The sequence below is a fragment of the Lissotriton vulgaris genome, chromosome 1_1 (genome assembly GCF_964263255.1).
Source record: "Lissotriton vulgaris chromosome 1_1, aLisVul1.2, whole genome shotgun sequence".
NCBI classification, from domain to species: domain Eukaryota; kingdom Metazoa; phylum Chordata; class Amphibia; order Caudata; family Salamandridae; genus Lissotriton; species Lissotriton vulgaris.
The window spans coordinates 1,145,332,827-1,145,356,842 of record NC_141685.1 but is presented as its reverse complement, the minus strand read 5'-3'; the positions used below and the strand labels follow the sequence as shown (position 1 = coordinate 1,145,356,842).

Below are 24,016 nucleotides of genomic sequence, written 5' to 3'. Positions count from 1 at the left end.
GACGTTTTGATGCAGGCTGAACACGACTGACTTACTGGGCAGAGCGGTTTCTTCGCTGGTGGTCCTACAGCACCACGCCTGGCTAAGAACAACTAGCTTTTCCAGGGATGTCCAAGCATGGCTTATGAACATGCCCTTTGATGGTTCCTGTTTCTTCAGTAACAAGGCGAACTCAGCGCTGGAGCGCTTTAAGGATAGCAGAACCATGGCCAGGTCTCTGAGCCTTTCCATAGCCCCTCGCCAACCATAGTCCGCCTTTCGCTCCTTTTGTGGCCACAGAAGTGGCTTTTAGCCACGTCTTTACCAGCCCAAACACCACGGCACACAAGCTTTCTAGCCTCTGCGTGACCGAGGGTGCGGTTCCCGCAGACCCCGTGGGGGGTCGGGAAGCCAAAGGTCAAGCTAGTTCACCACTCCCCCACCGCCTCTAAACCCCTTTAGTCTGCCCTCTTACCATCATGGGCACCCAATAGTAGGCAGAAAATGCCATCACCTGCCCCACTTGAAATCATTAGGCCGCTGGGTTCTTCAGATTTTCTGAAGGGACTACTCCCTCCCCTTCGTGACTACCCCTCCACCCATGCCACCCTCATTCGATAAGGCTGAAAGAGTACCATCTCGCCTTGCTCCTTCATGAAGTGACAGCTGTCTTAGCCAACATATATATAGAGAGGGTGCAGACACCAGAAGTAGGTTGTGGTTGTTATTCCAGATACTTTTTGGTGCCCAAAAAGGACGGATATTTTTGTCCTAGCCTATACCTGCGTCCTCTCAATTTCTTCCCTGAGAAGGAAAAGTTCAAAATGCTCATGCTCATTCAAGTCATGTCTGCCATGGAACCGGGAGACTGGATGGTAACACTGGACTTGCAGGACGCATACTTCCACATTCTAGTTTTGCCCACTCACAGGTGCTACTTGCGGTTCATGGAGGCCCACGGGCACTTTCAGTACACCATGGTCCCTTTTGGCCTTACGTGCGCCTATCAAGTGTTCATAAGGGGATGGCGGTGGTTACAGCTCATCTGTGACGATCAGGTCTGCCAATCTTCTCCAAGCTCAGCGACTGGCTGTTGAAGGTGGGCTTGACCCAGGCTGTTGTTTCCCACCTCCAGACTGCGATGGGCCTCCTACATCTCTTTCATCAAAGCTGTACTGGACATGGTGTAGTTTCGGGCCTATCCCCCCCCCGAACAGAGAGTCCAGGATATTCTGGCTATGATGAAGATGTTTCATCCTCTATCCTGGATTTCGGTGCGACTAAGGCTGCTGGTCTTCATGGCCTCATGAATCTTGCTTGTGACTCATACCTGCTGGTGTATGCAGGCACTACAGTGGGACCTGAAGTTCCAGTGGGTGCAGCATCAGGGGAATCTCTCCGACATGGTCCACATCTTGGAGGGAACAGCAAAAGATCTGCATTGGTGGCTAACTAACTGTGATTGGGTCAGCAGCAGATCCCTCTCCCTTTCTTAAGCAGATCTCAGAGTGGTGACTGATGTGTCACTCCTGGGATAGAGCGCCAATTGAGAGAGGTGGCGATCAGAGTACTCTGGCCTCCAGTGGAATCCGGAATCCTGGAGCGCCATGCCATTTGACTTACATTGAAAGCCTTTCTACCCTCCATCAATGGAAGGCTCATGCCACCTGTTCACAGACAACACCACAGCAATATGTACTGCAACAATCAGAGTGAGGTGGGGTCAGAGACCCTCTGTGAAGAGGCCCTTTGTTTCGGATTATGGCGGGTATGCCAGGGCATATCCCTGATCGTTCAACACCTGGCGGACTCTCTGAGACGCCAGGACAAACATGACTAGCGGATCACAAATGGAGTTTCCATCCAGAGGTGGTACAAGGTCTCTTTCAGCAGTGGGGAAGAGCCTTGGTTAGATCTGTCTCCGCTGCTGCCCAGAGTTCTAAAGAAGATCAAGAACAACTCAGGCCCAAGTCATCCTTATGACTCAGGACTGGGCTGAAGAGTTTCGTATCCCCAGCTGTTGAGCATAACCATCGGTTCGCCGATAAGGCTGCCCCTTTGGGAGGATCTTCTGTTGCAGGGGAGGGTTTTCCATTGGAACCTGTCAATGCTGCACCTTCCTGCTTGGAGATTGCGCGGCGACAGTTTATAGCTTTTGGCTTTTCCCCCGAAGTCTACACTGCTATCTTGGCAGCCAGGCGTCCCTCCACCAAGACTGTGTACAGCTCCCGTTGGGCAAGTCTTTATCCTTTCACTTACCCAACAGGGCTCTGCTCTGGTTACCCTTAAGGGCTATCTTTCTACCGTCTCTGTCTTTCTGTGGTTGCCTGATCAGCCATCTCTTCAAGTCGCCTATTGTAAGTAGGTTCTTGAAAGGTTTGCAACACATTTCTTCTTTTGCCCTTCATCATGCCTCAGTGGGACCTTAATCTGGTATTAACTTTTCTGATGTGCTGTTCTTTTGAGCCATTGCACAATTATCCTCTTAGGCTCCTTACCAACAAGATGGCCTTCCACGTGGCAATAACATCTGTCTGGAGGGTCAATGAATTTTAGGCTTTGCCATCCAAACCTCCTTACCTAAACCTCTACCAAGGCAAGCTGGTTCTTCACATTAGAGCTTCCTTTCTGCCAAAAGTTGTCACCTGTTTTCATTTAGGTCAATCCATCAGCCTGCCTACCTTTAATGAGGCACCAAATCTCTTTCAGAAAGAGGAGCAACTTCACCAACTGGGTCCACAAAGAGAGTTGTTATTCTACCTTGACCGCCTGAAAGAGTTCCTGGTAGACGACCAACTTTTTGTGGGGTATGTTAGAGCGAAAAAGGGAAAGGGGTTGCAGAAGCGGACCATCTCCTGATGGATCATACTTTGCATTAAGATCTGCTACGCTTTTGCCAAGAAGCAACCCCCCGAGGGTTTGTGTGCTCATTCCGCTAAAGCTTAGACTGCAACCACCACAATAGCATGCGGAGTTCCGGTCCTGGATATCTGCCAGGCAGTACAATTGGCTTCTCTACACATGTTTACGAAGCATTACTGCCTGGACATACAGGTCCATTCGTCCTGCAGTACTTTATAGTGTGAAACAGTTTTGCAGACCCACTTCCGGGAAGGTATTGCTGGCATATCTATTCTAAGGTAAGGAATATGTGGCAAGAAGTCGCTATGAGCTGAACAAGTTACTTACTTTCTGTAACGCCTTATCTGGTCGAGACTCTATGTAGCTGCATCTTCCTTACCGACCCAACCATCCTCCCTGCTGTGCTAACTGATTTCTTTGGACGCGGCTGTTCCCTTTTCAGCGCCCTAGTTTTCCACATCAGTAGTCAATGTTCTTTGTGGGTCAGTACTCCTGATGTGAAAGTTGTGAAAAGAAATTTGTCAGCACGCTTGGGTGGCACCTCTGTAGGCACGGCGCACATCACCTCCAGCGCAGATAACCCCACACAGAGCTGACCGATGGCACCTACCGGCGTTCAGGGCTACTGCTCACAAAACATTTCCGGTTCCAGTCTGACGCCTTGGGATATTTACAAGGTAAGGAATCTGCAGCTAGATAGTCTCTTCCAGATAAGGTGTTACCGAAGGTAAGTAACTTGTTAGGTTCTAACAATGAAGAAAACATATACTGAAATTATGAAATCATGGAAACAATAAAAACAATTATTGGATTAACCAGGAATTTTATGCTGTATGATAATTGTGGATATTGACTGAACATTACATGTCTATTTTGCAAAATCAAGCAGCGCACGCTGGGAACTGTAGTGTTTGATGACATACATGATATATACTTGTTTAAGTATCTCATTAATTTATCACCATGCACTCTTACAAACTTCAAATGATTATGCACATATGCACGCAGTATTGCATTACACAATCTGTAATACAGAGATTCAGTACAAATTTCGGATGCGAAAAACATGTACCAAAACAATACCAACAGTAATATTTTATACAACTGCATAAGAAATGTTATATCCTTTAATCACACATCATGATCATATCAACAAACACACCAATCTGTTCATCACAGTGAGAGCCTCTCTGAAAATGCTAATATGTTTTCATACAAAGAAACTACTCTGCAATTGCCATTTTGTTTCTGGCTCACTCCTCCTCCTTAGTCACACAATTTTTTTTTATAACCCAGGTTACCACCTCATGACCATAACAGCCGATTGATCAGTGATGCCTTCAGCGTTGAAACACTTTCATAAAGTAACACTTCCATACAAAAAAATAATTAAGCACTTGCCATTTCTGTCCAGTCTCATTCCAGCTAATTGCACAATGTTCTATAGTCTAAAAAAAACTTCTCTACTTTGTTATTTGAACCTTTATAGTTAAGTGATTTCCACCTTTGAAAAGTGAAGCTGGTGTGGGATTTAAGATTGTTATTAGGCTGGTGAGAAATCAGGCTAAGGTAGTACATGAAAATGTATATTTCATGGCTTTTTACGTTTTGTTGTGTAGCTACTGTTGACAGGCTGTCAGACTTGACTTCCCCATACCTTTCATGAAATTAATATGTAATAGTTGCTCCTATGATTGCAAATGAATAAAAAATATTGAGCACCTCCCTTGGTCAATATTTACCTTCCCTGTTCTTGCAGCAAATTCCATCAAGGTGGAGATGTACAGCGATGAAGAAGAAGGCCGGCTCCTGGGGCAGGATGACCGCATGAGTGAAAAGGAGGACAGCGTCATTGTAGATGATTCTCTTGGCGAGCAACTAGGGTACTGTGATGGCTTGGGACAGGATCCTCCTTCCCCCGGTGGCATACGACTGCCAAACGGCAAACTTAAGTGTGATATCTGCGGCATGGTTTGCATTGGCCCAAACGTGCTTATGGTGCACAAGCGCAGCCACACTGGTGAGTAACGGTATCGCCTTGTCAACCTGTCTTCTTAAGGAAACATTTCAGACTATTGCTGTATAAAGCTGTCAAGAAAACCTCTTACCTTACATTGAAGTGCCATTCCAGCCTGCCCTCACCTTATTCCAAATAGCTATTGCAGCCTGACTTCATACACAAGTCCATGCCAGCTTGCTGCCTTACATGGATGTACCATATTAGCCTGCCTAATTATACTGCTGCTTACTCCGTCCATTCCCCTGATACAACATTACAATACTAGTTTCACCACTAAATACGGTTAGTACACCATATTGACTCATTATACACCAGTGGCAAGCCAGCCTTTGCCCTCATACTGCAGTGTCTTGTGATCCATTTTATGCAGTAGTTCCAGACAACCTGTCCCTTTTTGCATCAGTTTATGCATGCCTGCTTCAATATGCAGCACATCCTTCCACATCCTGGTCCATTACCTGCTAAGCCATACCAGCCTATTGTTTATACACAAGAACTTGCCCTTTACATAATAGGGCCATGCTAGCATAGTTTGACATTTCACTGGCACACCATCTGCACCCCTTACAATGTAGTGCAATGAGAACCTTTTCTTTTTTACAGTTTAGGCAGGCCAACATGCTCCTAATCCAATGAAAAAGCAATTAAACTAGGCAATGAATAGGGATAATCTGTCCATCTTAAAGGTGCATCCCAAGATGATAGCTGCTTCCATCATCAGAGGTATAAACAACAAAAATGTTTTAATGGAGGAGGAACCCCAAAATAATTTTTCCAAAGCAGGTTCTTTGACTACATAATCTCAGATGTATTATACATATACATAGATAATATGGTTAATATACGTCAATCATCCTGTTTTCTCCAGAACATAATACATTGTATTTGTTTTGAACATAATGAATTCATAGACTAATCCAATACACAAATATCTATTATAGATACACATTGCATCAGTTATGCCATCAGCACATAGAAAGACCAACAACTGTTCCTCATTAAGTACAATTCACAAGTGAAAGTAATCCATAGTACAGACTTCACCCCTGTTGGGTCGTTGCAAGCATAAAACAGAAACAATGCCAGCCAACATGTTTCCTGCATCCTATCTCTTCATCAGGGCAGAAATCAAAATAACAACAAGGTGTTTATAAGCAGGAGAAATCCTTACACTCTCTGACTTTTTAAAAAAAAAAAAATTTGGTGAACCTTTATTAGTCGCAAAATTCGATACAGGCAGAGGCCTACAACCGTCTTGGCCGGCCACTAAACAAATCACAATGGCAACAGTCAATGTCAATAAACACACCTAGCAGCCCGCGGTCAGGTAGTCCAACAAAATCAGGATATTACACGTATTCAAATGTGCATGTAGGCACTCAGGATCAAAGAAGGTTCGTTTTTAAATCTAGGAATCACAGGATCAATACCAAGCAAACGTCCCAGGACCTACAGTTGGCCAGCATAAGGTGTAAAGGGAGCTGGCAGCTCAATCAGAGTGGGAGTGAGGGGCGAAGTATTCAAAACAATTTAGTCCGCAATACAATCACTTTACACGATAAGCCAACGCCCCACCCCACAAAAACTGAGTACACTACAGGAACCCCATGGAACGGGAACACAGAAAAAGAGAAAAGATAAAAGGGCCATAGAACCAAGGAGGAAACAAGAAGATAGAAAGAAAACCCCCCCCTCCCAACCCCCCACCCCGCACCCCTGCAGAAGGCCATGGCCTACCCCCCCCCAGCAGTGTGCCCATCGCCCTAAATAAGAGATCCGAAATACAGTAAGACAGAAAGAAGAAAGTGGAGGAGGAGAAAAAGAAAAGTATTTTACTAGCACCCAGCCACCCACACTTCCGAACCCCGGCTCCCCAAATCGGCTCCGAAGCGACAATCGTTGCAATCAACATGAGGCAAGTCCCACATAGTCACCAGGAAATCAAACTCCAACAATCCAGGACACGACCTCAACCCTGTCCCGTGCCATCCAAAACATCAGCAGAGATCAACCGGCCAGCCGCCATGTTAGTCGACGTGGGCAACAAAGGTAACCAGGACAGATCGGTGGGCTGTCCCCCCAAGCCAGTCGTAAGCAACAGCAGATCACAACACCCAACGGGGATTGTTCGACAAGATGTCCAAAGCACCTGCGCAAAGAAACAATAAGTCCGACATCGGCCCCTGTGATCCCTGGGGGACCACCAAGAGACATTCTTCAGATCGCCAGGCCCCGCTTACACAATTACTGTGCTCATGGTGAACAAGACCGTGGGAAGATGTAGGTAGGACCGTGTCCAGTTGCGTCTGAACCACGCCGTCAACAGGCACACAGGGCATTACTAGCTGGGGCTCGTCCCCCTCGTCGGCCCCGGCGGGAACAGCTCTTGTCGGGTGGAGTGCAATGAATCCTGTGTCCAGTGCAGTGTTCAGCTTTGCGAACTGCCTATCCAGAGAGACTCGGACATCAGCTATGGCCGCCATGATGTCCTGCAACGTAACCGCCATCTTGGGGATGGGGGGGTCGTCGGGCGTTCCAAACATTAGTTCACAGCCTGCAGGTAAACACTCCCGGAGACCCAATGGACCACACAAAAGACAGGGCAAGTCGCACATCGGAGGAATGTCTCTCCTCACCCTGCCAAATCGACCCTGCACGTGTAGTGAACACACATCTCAGTTTTGGGTCCCGCCACGTAGCGCCAGCAATGAGGGCACCTCAGTATCCCAGAAACAGTCTCATCTCCGGCAGGATCTGCAGAGCCGGTCGTGCGCCAGTGGGAGAATCAACACAAACCCCTGCCCATCCTCAGTATGTCACAGCGTGTGCCAAACACTTCGAGCAGTCATCGCTCTGCTCCAGCATCAGTGCGCTCCTCGGAGTCCTCCGATCCGACCCTCCGCCCGGCCACACAGTTACACCGACTTCTCCATGGCGGGCACCGGTACAGGCAAACTGGGAGGTACTGGGCCGGCCCTCCCGCCAACCCCCGCTCCGCACCACCGTTTCGTGGTATAATCACTCCTCACCCGCTGTAATTGCGGGGGCTGCGGCAGCTCCGAAACACCCTTCCGACGGACCCGACCGTCAACTTCCGGTTCGGGTCTCTGTTGTTGTGCCACTCGGTGGCGGGCAGAGCGACAACTCTAGGTCCCGGCGTCGGTGATCCACAGGCCGCAAATCGGGACGGGCCAAACTCCGGCCGTCGGCCGTCCCGAAGCTCCGAAATCGGCCCCCGACGGGCAGCACAGCTTCCGACGGCGGTCCCTGGGCTCGGGGAACAGGATATGTGGCCGGATGATGGGCCGGCAGACGAAGCCCGTAGGTACCGAGTGCTTACGCGGCCATGTTGCTCGAGCTCCAAGCTCCTCCCCCCCACTCTCTGACTTTTTGTGGATCTGACATTTATTCTTTGTATTATTTTGAAGAAATTAGAGATTGGTGCTTTGTCCATAATTATGGCCTGCCGTGAGGTAATGCTTTAAAAGTGTCCTCAATTCATTGAGAGAGGAAACATATTTGTGGTACTAGGTGAGTAAATCTCCCAATTCAATAAAACGGGAAGGATGAACCTGAATGTGTGTAGTGAGCCACTTTATATTTCTATATAGGGAAGCAATGATTACAACTCGTTGAAGGGTATAGACGGTACTGGAAATGTATGTATAGAATTTTCAAGGTTATAGATAGGATGTATGATCAATATATTAATACAGCATACAGAATTGTGGTAGCTAGGTGAATACATCTTTGAATTGAGTAGAACAGGAAGGATGAATCTGAATGTTTTTAGTGATCTATTGTGTTGAACTTTGTTTCATTTAAATGATTTTGTAGTATCCTGACCTGCTCATCTAGTTTATAATGTGTAATGTATAAAACAAAATGTAGTAACTTCATGTCACATAAACAACCAGGCTTATTATTATTAACCCCATAGCTGCTATTAAACATTCCTCCCCAGTGCTGCGCTGTCCATTAGAACTAGTGCTGAATGGACGTTCAATGGTCGTGCGCAGCACTGGGGAGGTAGTGCTGCCGTCGGCCAATGCACCGAGGCAGCACTTAAGGGGTTAAGCATGATTAATAAAAACCGTTGCATACACGTGTCATTAATTAATTCAATTACATGATACAAAAAGTTAAAACCATCATAAAAATACATTGTAATAAAATTCAGGTTGGGCCTTACACAGTGCGTCAGATATAAGGTGCCTGTTCTTCAACAGGTAGACTAAAAAGAGCCTTGTCAATTTAAGCAGCAGTAGAAAAACAGTAAAATAACCAGCCCAGCAATGTTCTTATTAAGTATCCACTTCCGACGGGGGTTTTAGTCTCTCTGCCACTGTATCAAAGAATTTTGTGATACAGCAGTTTAGCTGTGTTTCCGACGGATTAAAACACAGTTTTACTGCCTACCTGCAGGTCCTAATGCCACACTAATTAAACGATGGGCGGAGTAGGGTGCATCTTATGTCCTTTAGGTTAGAACAAATACAAATAACATGCACAAGGTCTTCGTTCCCTTTCTTGCTGAGGCGGCAAGTCTGCTCTCCTGGTCTCCTTTTCCAGGGTGGCAGGTGCGGAAGGATTGCTAAAATGCAGAAGCCAAGCCGAGCTTTAGTAACTTTTCTTTTCTTCTCATTTTAACTCCTGTTTTTAAATATAGTTGAAGTTTGGGGACTTTGTAGTCGCTGAGCACTGTCTAACCATGAGCCCTTTTGGTTAGTGTTTCCTTATCTTCTATGATAGATACCTTTTTTGTTACAAACTTTTTTTTTAAATTAGCGATCTATGGGGGTGGCGTGGCTAGTAGCCAATCAAGATGGCTGCAGCCTAGTGGAGCTCCGAGGGTGAGGCAGACACCCCCGTGAATCCGCACATTAATCCGCACTTAAAACTGTACCCAGTGCCCGAAATTGTGTTGCGGAGGTGAAGCGGAGCTGATCGACGAAAGCCTGGGGTCTCCCCGAGATCAGCACTGTGAGGTATCAGTGGAGGAAGTTTACGGCCTACGAGCGCGTTATGCAGACGGCTGGATGGTGAGTTGGAGAGGCGGCGCGCATCGGAAATAAGGCAGCGAGCAGGCTGGGGCAGTGGCGGCGTTGACAGCTGCCTCCAGGCCGGGTGTGTGGCGGCGAGGGAACTCCCCCCTGGACGTCAGAAGCAGCGGCCCGGTTCGGGCCTCCGGGACTGTCGGACGATAAGGAAAGGAGCTGACACCGCAGGGTGATGTCGGCGCTGCACTCTGGGTCGGAGCAACGGCACCAAAGGACGGGCAGAAGCACACGCGTTGCACCTGCGGTGTAAACTGGAGTGGGCCGCGTAATTAAATCGGCCGGTCGACAGGACCTACCATGGAATGCAACCGGTAGATCGAGGAGCTGTATCTGGCTGTAGTGAGCGACAAACAGCTCGGTGACACAGCGAGTGGCGGCAGGAATGAAGGTCACCTGAAAAACGTCCTCAATAAACTGCCAGGGGATGTCGGTGTGCAAGATTGATGCGGACTGCACCACATAGCGGCGCACGTGCGACAAACTCGCACTCAGGGGCACACGAGATACCGGAGGTCTGTTACTGAAGACACTGGACGGTAACTCCCAGGGCATTAGAGAAGTGACGCTGGAAGAAAGTACCCTGGTTCACAGAGCTGTGGCACAAACATAGAGCCCCCCCAGTGGAGACCTGCTGACTGCCCCTTCTACGAACAGCTACATCAGGCTTGCAGAAGTCCTGCAGCAGCAGGTAGGGGCTGGGACGCAGACAATGAGCGGCAAGGTGTCCCACGCGAACCAACATGGCAAACTGGATAAGTTTGCCTACACTAAGGACTTTCCCCCATTGCCTGAACGCAAAAAGACAGGGGCTAAAGGCACAAAGGAAGATGGTGGCTCTAAAGTGACACTAGAGGATGTAATGGCGGCCCTACATCAAGTGCAGACCACGGTCGGCACAATCTCAACAGATGTCACGTTCCTACGAGCGGACTTTCAAAAAATGTCAGCAAGAGTAACTGAGGTGGAACAGGTGACGATGTCTCTCGCTAAAGATACTACGCTACTGATTAAGAAAGTGACGCAATTGGAGGCCGGCAACAAGCATATGGCGGTAAAGCTGGACGACCAAGAAGGATGCTCCCGCCGAAATAATGTTCGAATCAATGGGCTTCCAGAGAATGAAGGGGCCCCCGCTATGGACCTCTATGTTGAAGAACTCATAAAGGGCCGACTGCAACCTAAAGGACTATCCACCTTTTTTTTCTGTGGAACGGGCGCATAGAGTACCAGGTGGCAGGTCGAGACCTAGAGCCCCCGCCCGAGGCCGGTGCTGGCCCCATATTCAACTTTCGGGACAGGGATATCATTCTTCAGACGGCACGGGTAGCACCGCCTATACGTGTTCAAAACTCCGTGATCTCTTTCTTTCCGGACTATATAGTGGTGGTCGCTGCACGCAGCAGAAGTTTCTTTGAGGTTAAAAAGGCGATAAGGGCCCGTGAACTACCGTATTCCATGCTCTTTCCAGCAAAACTCTGTGTGGTGGCGGACAGCAAAACCTGGTTCTTTGAAACGCCGGAAGAGGCCCACGACTGGCTTGAGGGATGGCGACCGGCGGAGGGGTCCGGAAGAGCGCAAAGGAGATGACGACGGCTGGGGAGAGGAGGTGATCCTGATGATATCGAACAAGGAGAGGAGGAGTTGGAACAACTGAATAAGGACTCTGGGGAATGAGGTCTTCGGGAAGTGCCAGACTTCAAATAGGGGGAGTCTACCTGAATATAAGTTATGGCACACCTCGGTCTTATGACTACAATGGAATTCTTGATGGCTAAGGACTCAGGGGCAGGGGGAAGATATGGTCTTCCTCGTATTTCCCGCTTCTGTACATTGTTAGAATTGGGGGTCTCTGGTTGGCACAGATATGCACTTGTGACAAACAGGGACCCTATCCTCTAGTCAGGGCAAGGGACACACTCCTTAGAATAACCCCTGCTCACCCTCTAGGTTGCGTGGCGCGAGCAGACAAGGCTAAACTTCAGGGCGTTAGTTAAGCATTTATGACCACATACAGTAAGATAGAAACCCACCACAAATGGACACTAGGCGTAGTTATGTATAAAAATAAGTATACTTTATGTAAATATAAGTTTCTATGCAGGTTTAAATACAAGACCACAATAACGATTTAAAATAAGGCCACAGTACTTTGATATAAAAAGAGTTCTTTCAAATGCGTAGTTTTTGGGGTCCTGTGCGCTTCGCACTAGCTGGTCGACCCTTTCGTGGCAGTTCGTACCTTTAAACAATGCTAAACCAACGTGGTGGACGCTGTGCTCACCATCCAGCCGGCTGCATAACAGACTCCGTTCGAGTCGGACAGCACCTTTAAAATGATGGGGTTTGTTGCGTACAGATGCGGCCCCAGGGGATGGCGTGCCCGGGACGAGGTCGGCGGTTCTCCACAGGCAATCCGGCTCGTAGGAAGCCTCAAGGTGCGAAGCGTGTGAGCGGGACTGCGGGGAGAGGTGCGGACGATCGGGGCGGTCAGCGTTCACGGGGCGAGGCTTCTGTGTGGCCGTGTGAAGCATACTTATTCCGTACGTGTTGATGATCAAGCCGTTCCTTCACTGCTGGTGCGGGCGGTCCGGTGCGCCTCCAAAGGTACGCGCCGTACCGGGCTGAGCAAAGTAGTAGGCGGCGGTTTATCTTGTCGTACGGTGTACGAACCGTACCTTCCGTCAGAACTGTTGGGGCGCAATGCGGATGATCTCTAAAGTCCGGAGCAGGGCTAGAGTTGTCCGGTACACTTCAGGCGTACAGGCGTTTCTTCCCCTCGAAAAAGAGCTCCGGGCTATTTCTGCGGCGGGGGCGGCAAAGGGCAGTGCACTCAGGGAGAAGAGAGAGGCAGGGTGCGGGCGGCCCAGCGGGGCGGACACTGCTCAGAAGGGAGCGGCGTTGCTCGAGGCAGGGGCGGCCAGGCACGGGCTGCAAAGGGGGAAGCGAGGCGCACTTCAGATTGTGGCCCCAGCGGCACAAGAGATCAGGCAAGACCCAGCAACTCGTCAGGGAAGGCAATCAAGTGTCCAATGATCCTGGGACTCTGTTCAGGGGGCAAGCTCAAGTCCAAGCCCTTGGAGATTGTTCACAAAAGCACAAGTAGTTTTTAAAAAGTCTCGGTCTTTTCTCCTCTCCTTCTTGCAGCAAAGCACCCACCACATGCCAGTCTCCCAGGTCAGAGACAGTAGTCCTCCATGCAGCTTTCCCAGATCCTTCTCTTCGGGGAGATGTTCTTCTTGGCGCAAACAGGATCTGATGTTTAGGAGCAGGACTCCTACTTTTATACACAAAATCCTTTGTTCTTGCAGGCCAGGGGGCCTGAGCCTGGTTTAACCCATTTTTGGAGCACTTTGTTTTGGTGACTCTTGCTGCTTCTTTCAGGGTGCAGGGCAGAGACATCAGACGCTCCGCAGAAGGTGGAGCCAGCATTGTGGTGGCAGAGCACAGCCCTATTCAGAGTCAAGGGGCACTCCTCCCACCCATCCTGGTGTAATCTCTCTATTCACCACTTGGCAGCCCAGACTGTCTCCTGGAATTCCCCAGCCCTGTCACTCACACAAACCAGACACCAGATACACATCCTAGCAGAGGCGGGCTGAAATAGTTAAGCAAGCAAAGGCTAACTTTCTAAAAGTAGCATTTGCAAACACAGGATATTAAAATAAACGTTACTAAAAGAAGTATTTTAATATTCTGAGTTCAGGCATACTAAACTTGACTTTCTACCAGGCTCTCTGAGTCTGTTAGGATTATATAGTGTAATAATTCTGGCAGCCCATTCTGGCCTATGGAGAGCAGGTAGCCTTACAATAGTGAAAAACGAAAATGGCTGTAATTCACTATTAGGACATGCCACACACACCAGGGCTTGTCCTACCTTATGCTTACAATGCCCTTGGGCCTACCATAGGGGTGACTAATATAAAGTTAAGGGAAGGTTTAGGTACTGGCAAGTGGGTGCACTTGCCCAGTCAGCATGACGGTACCAGACTGCACGCAGGTTCTGCAATGGCAGACCTTAGACACATTTTACTAGGCCGCTTCTGTGGGTGGCACAACTAGTGCTGCAAGCCCACCAGCAGCATTTGTATTTACAAGCCCTGACACTCCTGGTGCACTTTACGGGGGACTGAAGTAAATCAAATAAGCCAATCATGGAAACCAATCAATGTATACATTTTTCATAGGGAGCGCATATGCACTTTAGTGCTGGTCAGCAGTGGCAAAGTGCTCAGAGTCGTTAAACCAACAAAAACAGGTCAGAGAGAATATTGGAGGCAGGCAAAAAGTTCAGGGATGGCCCTGTAGAGAGGGCCAAGTCCAACACAACCCCCTTCCAGCCAAAACACACAAAACACAGGGTAGACCAATCATTACCGTGATGGGCTTCCCCGCTTAGGGCGATAGAACATATGGACCTGGCCCGCAACAGCAGGGGCACATTCCAGTTCTACGCCTATCTGAACCCATTTCAAATCCTCTGTTCATACTCCCAGGGTCCACCAAGCCAATCCATGGGAAACCCTTCTCTACGCCTGTGGACACCTCCTGTGCAGCCTCTAACCTTAACTTGCTCACAGGTGTGTCCCAACGGACAGACAGCAAGTTACAGTGGCCAATGACAGTAGTCAGGGATGAGACCCAGGCCTTATGTCTCTCAGGGCTCTCAAACTTCTGTGGCGTTAGAGAGCGGGGGGCAGTAGCCCCAGGTGCTTGGCACCCTATGTCCACTCTCCCTCTTGTCAGGTCAGGTATGATATCCTGGCACTGACCCACCAGCCCCAGGCCTGTACCTAGCGGCTGGATCAGAGACTGGGGTGGGCACTCCCACTCCCGGTCCTCCTCCTTGGGGCTCTGTACCCTCCCACCTGGAGTGGTACCCCCTTCCAGAATTGTCAGGGCACTGCACAATTCGCCCTTCAGTTCAGGGGTGCTGTCCTGCAACTGGGGCACCAGGTCAGGTGGGACACGCTGCACCTGGCCCTCAAACCTAGGGTCTAAACCCTCTATTTGAACCGGGATCAGAGGCGAGGACTCCCTCCCTCTGCGCCCCTTTCCAGATGGCTGTAGCCTCCCATCTGGAGTGGTACACCAAAATGACAGACTGGTAGGGACACTGATTACAGATGTCCCTCCCCCCAGGTCAGGCAATCCCTGTACCTGGCTTCCCAACTCAGGGACCCAACCCTGCAGTTGAACACTTGCCTGGCGCACCAGGACTTCCTTGGGAGCACGCATGCTCCCCCTGAGGGTAACACATAACTCCTGTTTTGTGTGATAGTCTGCCTGGCGCAGATCTCCCGTCCCCTGTCCATCTGACAGTGCGTGAAGATCCCCCAGGACAGGAGTGGTGTCGCCATGGTCATTCCCTGGGGACGCAGTCCTGGCTGGCCTCTGACCCACTGGTTCTTCCACTGGGGACTCTTTCCCCCTCTCACCCCTCCATCTGGGCCTCTGCACCCTCCTAACTGGAGCGGTACTGCCAGATACCAGAACTACTGGAGCTCTGCGTACAGAGTCTCCATGTTCTCTAGCCACTGGGAGATCCTCCTCAAATGGCCTACAAGTACAGCCTAGGCCCCCAACCTGATGTTCCCTTAAGAAACCATCCAGGCACTGAGACTCTGTTTCGGGTACCTTGGGACAAAACCCACACTCACTCCTCCTCCTCCTCCTCTGAGACAGGACGTGAGCCCCTACACCCCTCCCGCTATACTGAGACCTAGCTGGGCAACACTGAACCTCTTCCATCCCACAGGACTGGAAGTTACCTGAGCCACTCTGGTTGGAATCACTCCCCAGTGCTTCTTCAGACCCTCTGGAATCCACCAAAGGGTCAGCCTCCAATGTGAGCTCCCTGGGGTCAGGGAACTCACCCTCAAACAGGTGTTGGCATAGCTCTGGAAAACAGGGACTTAAAATATTCTCTCTCAGAATTGGATCACACAGTCCCCTACAAGGGTCAACCAAACTATCCTTCACCTCACCATCCAGTGCCTCATACACGTACTCCACACCACTCTCCTGAGATTGGCAAGACAGTATCTGACGGTCCCTGTCCCACAACCCACACTCTTCTGGGTGGTCTCTTTACTCAAATTCCAGGACTTCAACTTTGGGGATCCCCTCTCCCTGTACCTCTCATCCAAAGTCAGTAGAGTGCCCCTCCCACTACTAGGACCATGAACCCCTACTCCAGTTACCCTATTCCCTTCAGGGACGCTGCGCACTACTGGAGCTACCTCATGTACTTGAATCTCCTGGTGTATGTTAGCCTCCTCCAAGTCAGGTGCCACATCTCTGGGTGTGTGTACTACTCTCCCAGCACTAGCTACCTGAATGTTGCTGCCACCATCTGAGCTGGACTCCTCCTCCAACTCGGCAAAGCTCAATCTCTGAGCTACACACATTTCTTGTTGCTGGGCTGAAACACTCATGGCCTCAAGCCCCTCTAGCTCCAAATCAATTTTCCTCATTCTCAAGTCATGCTCAAGCTGAATTTTCTTTTATTCCAGGGCTAATTTCCCAGCTTCTAGCTCCAGTTGTATATTGAGTTTGGCCATCTCCATTTCATGTATTCTGGTCGCCGCCCTGTCTGCCAACTCCTCTGGCGACAGACCTCGGGCAGACACACTGCTACCCAACGGGGTGGTTGCATCCCTCCCTTCTGGACCCAGTGGTCCCTCCAGCTGCTGTTCTGTATCCCCAAATTCAATCACATTTCTAGGGGCATTCTTTGCTTTGACCCAGGCCCTCCGCGCTTTTTGAAACTGCTCCCTTCTGGAGAGTCCGGTCATGGAAATTTTAAAATGTTTGCACAAGCTCCTGAGCTGTTTGTTGGTGTAGTTTTCTAGTTTCTCCCTGTCACAGTCAATACATGAATTGGATACTGCCTTTTCCATTCTCACTGACCCAGGCATGACTTTTCAAAAACACATGGAGGTTTCCAGCAAAAAAATAAAATCAATAAGTCTGTGGCTGCGTTATAGGTCTGCACTCACTACGTGGTGGTAAATAATTACTGTACATCAATCATAAATGCAAATTCGAAATCCTCACCGCTGCCACCAATGATAGAATTGGGGGTTTCTGCTTGGCACAGGCATGCACTTGTGACAAACAGGGACCCTCTCCTCTAGTCAGGGCAAGCGACTCACTCCTTAGAATAACCCCTGCTCACCCTCTAGGTTGCGTGGCGCGAGCAGACCAAGCTAAACGTCAGGGCGTTAGTTAGTTAAGCATTTATGACCACATACAGTAAGATAGAATCAAGACCCACAATATTACCTGGTGTATTTGGGGAGAGCAAAAACGGGCATGGAGCAGCAAATTTATCAACATGAAATGCAAGTGGTTGTGATAATGGACTAAGGGAAGGTGTTCCATCGAACCCTATCAATGTGATCGTTAAGCCAGACTGGAGAGCCCTCGGAACCAATTGTTTAGACAGAGCGCTACGAGTAGCTCCTGTATCAACCGGAAACTGATCAGTAGATCCCAAAACATGTGCTGTAACATAAGGACCCCTCTTATCTACTGGAACTTCAACTGATTCCTTACCCCATCTTACGTAATCCTATGCATAAGCAGAATCATGTAAATCAGGCTGCACATAATCAGACATCTGGTATTGGTTGCGCCTATCAGAAGTATTGAACCCATTTTGTACCCGCACATTAGAATCAAACCTAGCGCGATCATTCGTGTGGCCTCTGGGTCCTGAATATCCAGCGCGATTTCTCATTGGTCCTCGACCACGGACATAGTGTTGTGAGCGCAACAATGGACACTCATCTGCCCAATGGCCAAATTTCCTACAATACGCGCATTGATCAACAGCCAAATTCGAACGAGTGGAGGAGGAACCATAAAATCATTGTCCGCCTCTATCATCTCCTCTAGGAGGTGGACCATAAACCTGGGATAACATAACCTTTGTTTTCAATTCCTTAGACTTTTTATCCTCACTGCCCCTGCACGGCAAGCCAACAGAAGAGATCTCAGTCGAGGACCTGCACCACCTGGATGGTCAGATCGGAAAGAAAGGAACAACGCCTTGGATGCCAAGACTCGGGTCTCCTCTGGCATGCGATTGCGTCCGCAGCGAGATTCCAATCCTTCGTCACGACCACTCCTTCGTGCATCCGAGTCGCTGATGAGCCCCACGTGTCGGGCGCCAATTGATGTAAGCAAGCCTCAGCAAGGCCTACCAGTGCAAGGGGTTCGCCCTTCTCTGCACAGAGTCCTCAGACCATAGGAAGAAGTTGGCACAGAAAATGGAAAATACAAAAGCATAGTTTATTAAACCTTTAAAGGTGGTACTACAGTCCACACAACACCCTTCAGTATTGTATAGAGTAGCACTCCAAACTAAAGCACATGGCCCCTTTTATACAAAATGAGGGGGCTCAAAAGAAGGCGGTACAGAATACAAGAGCAGTTTTACAACCATATAAGGACATTTCTGAACACCATCGATACATGGGTGGAGTTAACGGTTCTTGAGACCCCCAAGCGTACTATCTGTTACTAATTAAGAACATATATGGACTTCACAGGGCATGCGCTGACATACAAAGGACGTTAATAATAGCCTGTTGCTGGGCAGATTTCAGGCGCAGTTAACAAGGAGGTAGGACAAAACACATGATGATCACATGGCGATGTATGGCATACAAAATGGCCGCTACGAATACAAAATGGAGTCGGTTCATTTGCTACGATAATGGTCAAATACAGCATGTCTTCTGCTAATGCTTAGCCTAATCGCTGTTGATTTACAACAAAGGCACCCACAACAGGCCAGTCTCCCAGGTCAAAAACAGTAGTCCTCCATGCAGCTTTTCCAGGTCCTTCTCTTCAGGCAGAGGTTCTTCTTGGCGCAAACAGGACCTGATGTTTAGCAGCAGGGCTCCTACTTTTATATGCAAAATCCTTGTTCTTGCCGGCCAGGGGGCCTGAGCCTGGTTCAACCCAGTTTTGGAGGACTTTGTTTTGGAGACTCTTGCTGCTTCTTTCAGGGTGCAGGGCAGAGACATCAGATGCTTCGCAGGAGGTGGAGCCAGCATTGTGGTGGCAGAGCACAGCCGTATTCAGAGTCAAGGGGCACTCCTCCCACCCATCCTGGTGTGATCTCTCTATTCACCACCTGGCAGCCCAGACTGTCTCCTGTATTTCCCCAGCCCTGTCACTCACACAAACCAGACAGCAAATACACATCCTAGCAGAGGCGGGCTGAAATAGTTAGGCAAGCAAAGGCTAACTTTCTAAAAGTAGCATTTGCAAACACAGGATATTAAAATAAACTTTACTAAAATAAGTATTTTAATATTCTGAGTTCAGGCATACTAAACTTGACTTTCTACCATGCTCACTGAGTATGTTAGGATTATATAGTGTAATAATTCCAGCAGCCCATTCTGGCCTATGGAGAGTAGTTAGCCTTACAATAGTGAAAAACGAAAATGGCTGTAATTCACTATTAGGACATGCCACACACATCAGGGCTTGTCCTACCTTATTCTTACAATGCACCCTGCCCTTGGGCCTACCATAGGGGTGACTAATATGAAGTTAAGGGAAGGTTTAGGGACTGGCAAGTGGGTGCACTTGCCCAGTCAGCATGACAGTACCAGACTGCACGCAGGTTCTGCAATGGCAGACCTTAGACACATTTTACTAGGCCGCTTTGACTGGCGCAACCAGTGCTGCAAGCCCACCAGCAGCATTTGTATTTACAAGCCCTGGCACTCCTGGTGCACTTTACGGGGGACTGACAGTAAATCAAATAAGCCTATCATGGAAACCAATCAATGTATACATTTTTTATATGGAGAGCATATGCACTTTAGCACTGGTCAGCAGGGGTAAAGTGCCAAGAGTCATTAAACCAAAAAAAACAGGTCAGAGAGAATATTGGAGGAAGGCAAAAAGTTTAGGGATGACCCTGCAGAGAGGGCCAAGTCCAACATACATGCAAGTAAAGTTTCGGGGATTGGGTTCTAAGCACTTTGCTGAGTTGAGGTGGCGGGCAGTTCTGGGTCCGCAAGGCAGTGAGGGGGGTAGGGGGGAAGGGACTGTTTCTATGTTCGTGGTATAGTGGACATGTGATTGTTATGCATGAAGATGGTTATGCAGTGCTAGCACACATAGCGAAACACTCACGTTCAACTACGGGACAAGTCACTAGCTTTAATGGGTCTGTTGGACACGGTGATGGGAGGCGAAACGCAGGTTGACTCAGCGGGGGGGGGGATCCAACATCACAGTACCATCCCTCTCCGTGCTCACGTGGAATGTTTGCGATCTGGGTGATAAAATAAAGCGTGGCCTGGTTCTACAGTGTATTGAAAGGGGAGGCCCGGCGGTGGTACTTTTGCAAGAGACACATCTCACAGGCACGTCCAGCAAAGCAATGGATAGGTGGGGATACAAAATGCTGGTAATTCCAAATTTACATCTAGCTCCAGGGGGGTTGGAATATTAGTGAAGAAGCAGTTCCCCTTGATCGTAAAAGAAGTTAAGTCTGATGGGTCGGCGACCAATGACTACACATCAAGGTGCTTGAAAGATACGATGTGGCAAGCTAAAAGTTGGGGAATGTTTTCTTGGTTCTACAGACCACAGTTGGGTGGGAGGGGGATAAAAATGTAAAATGCAGGCATCCGCCATGACACGACAAGCCCAAATGGGGAAAGGTGCAAAATGCTACTGGAAACGAGCACAGCTACGCCGCCCGGCCTCCGGGATGTGGGCTGAACGGCTGTGTGATAAGATATACCCTGTACATAGCCGCGGGGATTGGATGGTAATCCTGTTTATTTGGGTCTGATAATATTCGTGTACCTCCTGCAACAAAAATAAAGTTTTTATAAAAAAAAAAAGTCTGATGGGTCGGGAAAATTTGCTGCCATAATTACACAGTGGGAGGGAAGGCCCTTATATATAGTGTTGGTTTACATCCCCCAAGCATTGCACACGGTGGCCTTCCCGGATCGAAGTGCGTTCTTACTTGGGTTACCAGCGGGGAGCTACTTGTTGGTGGAGACTTTAACGCACTTTCGAACGACTCCATGGATAAGTTCCCTCTGAGGGCGGGTGCTTCTGGAGTATCGTGCCTTGGGAGTTTCATGGACGCAATGGGTCTTATAGATGTGTGGAGAAGACACCACCCTACGTAACGTCAATTCACATATCACTCCACTGTCCATAATAGTCTAACGAGAATAGACTACTTCCTGGGTTCGCTGGGTATTCTTCAAAAGGTAAACAATATCGAAATTAGACCACGGGGCATCTCGGATCATTCCCCACTGCTGCTCGGATATACCCATCACAGTCAGAAGCGGCGCCGGATCTATCTGATACACCCTGGTTATCTCCAGGTTCCCAACTATCCCAAGTATTGGGATATCAACGGTCGGAGATATGTGGCAGGAAGGGGAAATAGTCTCCTTTGAATATCTGCAGCAGCAGTACGAATTGGCCCCCTCGGAATTGTTCAGGTACACGCAAATACGACATGCTCTGATGACAGCACTGCCGCCTGGTTCAGAAGTTCCGGAGGCATCCCCTATGGAAGATAGATTGTTAACTGACTACATGCCAAAAAGGGCAACCTACCGTAAATTAGTGAATAACCTGCCTGACCCTACGGGACCCCTGAGGGATAAATGGTCCCAAGATATCGGTGACATTGATGATTCAGAGTGGCAGGAGGCATTGGCATCCCCAAGGGAGGTGGGCATACCCTCACGCCTCAGACTAGTGCAGTTACGCATCCTACACCGTTCATACTACACTTAGACACACTTTGCACAGAATAGGGAGGGCAAAACATCACTTCTGCCTGCGGGGCTGCGGAGCGGAAGTAATCTTTTTCCACACCATATGGGATTGTCCTAGAATAGCAGAATATTGGACACAAGTAATGAGAACTATATCGCAATCGGAGGGGGTGTCACTTCTACCTGGGTTCGGGCGTTGCTTGTTAAACATATGGGAGCCAAATGACCTCACACGTTAAGGGCAGAGCTGGGTGACACCTGGCATTATGGTTGCCAAGAGGAACATAGCACAAAAATGGGGAGGGGTGGAAGCGCCTACTCTAGCAGCATGGGGTAGAGATATGGAGGCAGCCTTGATAGCTGAAAGGGCAGTATTCAGTAGGAGGGGGTGCCCAAAAAAGTGGGGAAAAATCTGGGGGGCATGGAATAAATACAAAGGTGATATTTGTGATCCACCACCGGACTGAGATGAGAGTGACTCAGATGTGGAGGGAGTCTGACGGCCCAAGAATGAGTAAAGGGAGTTGGGACACGAATGTTGTGGAACTGCATAATTGTGACTTTTACTAATTGAAGGTGTTTATAATATTGATGTGATATGCTACACTGAATTTTTATGCTTACGACTGTTTTCCTGTTTTGCTGGAATGAAAATGAATACAAAGTTTTTTTTTAAAAACCTGGCGTCTCTGGAAGTTGCCCAAAGGTTTGTCAGTCCCAGTCGATTTAGAGAGTGAAACAAGTACTCCCTGGCTGGTGATTTTCTACAGCTTGACAATGCGTCCCAGAGGTGTGAGTTTAGGGAGCATATGACGTCGACTCTCTAGTTTTCCTTACTGGATTATTTAATTTTCTGTGTCATTTTATGAAATGTTACTCAATTAATCTATTTCAGTTTAGGATTTTTATTGTTTTGCATTTCAACTTTATTACTTTTTTAGTACTTCATAAATATCTAATACATTGCCTCTAAATTAAACTTGACTGTTCTGTGCCATAGCTACCAAGGTGTTGCACTCATGTTAATTTAGGGACTTTAAGGATTCACCCAGTCAGGGATTGCGATCATTACTTGAGGTGGGTACTTACCAGACTCCACTAATACTCTAATTTAATACACAATTCATATGGAGGGAGGCTGTTGTGGGTCTACTTTACTAGTGGTAAGGTTGGCATTGTACTGCTACGTGGGAAAGAGAATGTTGTATGGTGTTTCACTCGGATGTATGTCACTACCACGCGCGCGGTACACGAAGTACCATTACAACGCGGTTGTAACAACGCAAGTCGTTACAACGACTTGCGTTGGGGGGGCGCAAATTTAAAAAATATAATTTACTATTCCAACACCAGTCCCCGTGGATAGTAGGGAAGGTGTTGGGATAGTAAATTAAAGGATTTATTATCCTTGAGCGCCACCCAGCGCAATTCGTTGTAACAACTTTCGTTGTTATAACTGCGTGGTAATGGTACTTCGTTGTACCGCGCGCGTTGTAAACGTTGTGCACCGTTTCACTCATGTTTTGTAGGGCACTGCTGCATAAATGACTAGCATACCATAGCACCATACAGTGGTGTAAGCAGATGGGCAGGCAAAACACTTTCAGTTCTCTTCTAATCCTCCGCAGGTCCAGTAGTGTTCTGAAGTGGGGCCTGTAGATGCCATATTTATGGCTGGCACGAGCTAGTCGGTGTGAATGGTTCCTGGGCACACCCTCACAAATGGGATAAAAGCTCCTGCCACCAATCCTACCCACTTTATGCCAAAGTCTTTATCTACACTAAACGTGCATCTGAGAACTGGTGGTGTATGTGGGTATGTACTTTGTTAATCCTAGTATCCATTCACATCTAACACCAAATTACAGGTTGAAGCAGGTCCTATACCCACAACAAACTGAGAAACACAAGTCTGGTAGAACACAACTGAGTTTTCAGCAACCAGACAGTAGATATACACAAATTGTTTTGACATCCTGTTTCCCTTCTTTGAAGTGCACCTCAACTATTATATGTAAACCCAACAGGCTTCGAAATTGTAATGTTAGAAAGAGGCCCACTGTGATTATGGCTTGATTTGGCTGGGCATGGTGGGGAGGGGGGGCTTTGAGGGTCCTGTCCAAGTGTCTGCTAACTTTTGACTGTGACAGGGGAAGCATCTTTGAAGTGCGCCCCCAAGTGTCATGAAAATTCCAGCTGACCTGTCATGCAGGATGTGACATTCAAGCAGGATTCAACTCGCTGATGTCAGAAACGATTCTCACAGCCTCACCCTGCATATTCTGTCCGGTTCAGATGGCTCATCGCTG

The 24,016-nt window shown here is 48.5% G+C and overlaps 1 protein-coding gene across 8 annotated transcripts in view; it reads left to right on the top strand.

Annotated features, from left to right (window-relative positions):
* IKZF4 (IKAROS family zinc finger 4) overlaps nucleotides 1–24,016 on the top strand; it is a 376,192-nt gene that overhangs the window by 276,889 nt on the left and 75,287 nt on the right. For all 8 annotated transcript variants that reach the window (XM_086963908.1, XM_086963903.1, XM_086963910.1 and 5 more), the window contains one exon: nucleotides 4,601–4,861. In XM_086963908.1, the coding sequence (XP_086820034.1) occupies nucleotides 4,601–4,861 (261 nt within the window). The remainder of the gene's footprint in view (nucleotides 1–4,600; nucleotides 4,862–24,016) is intronic.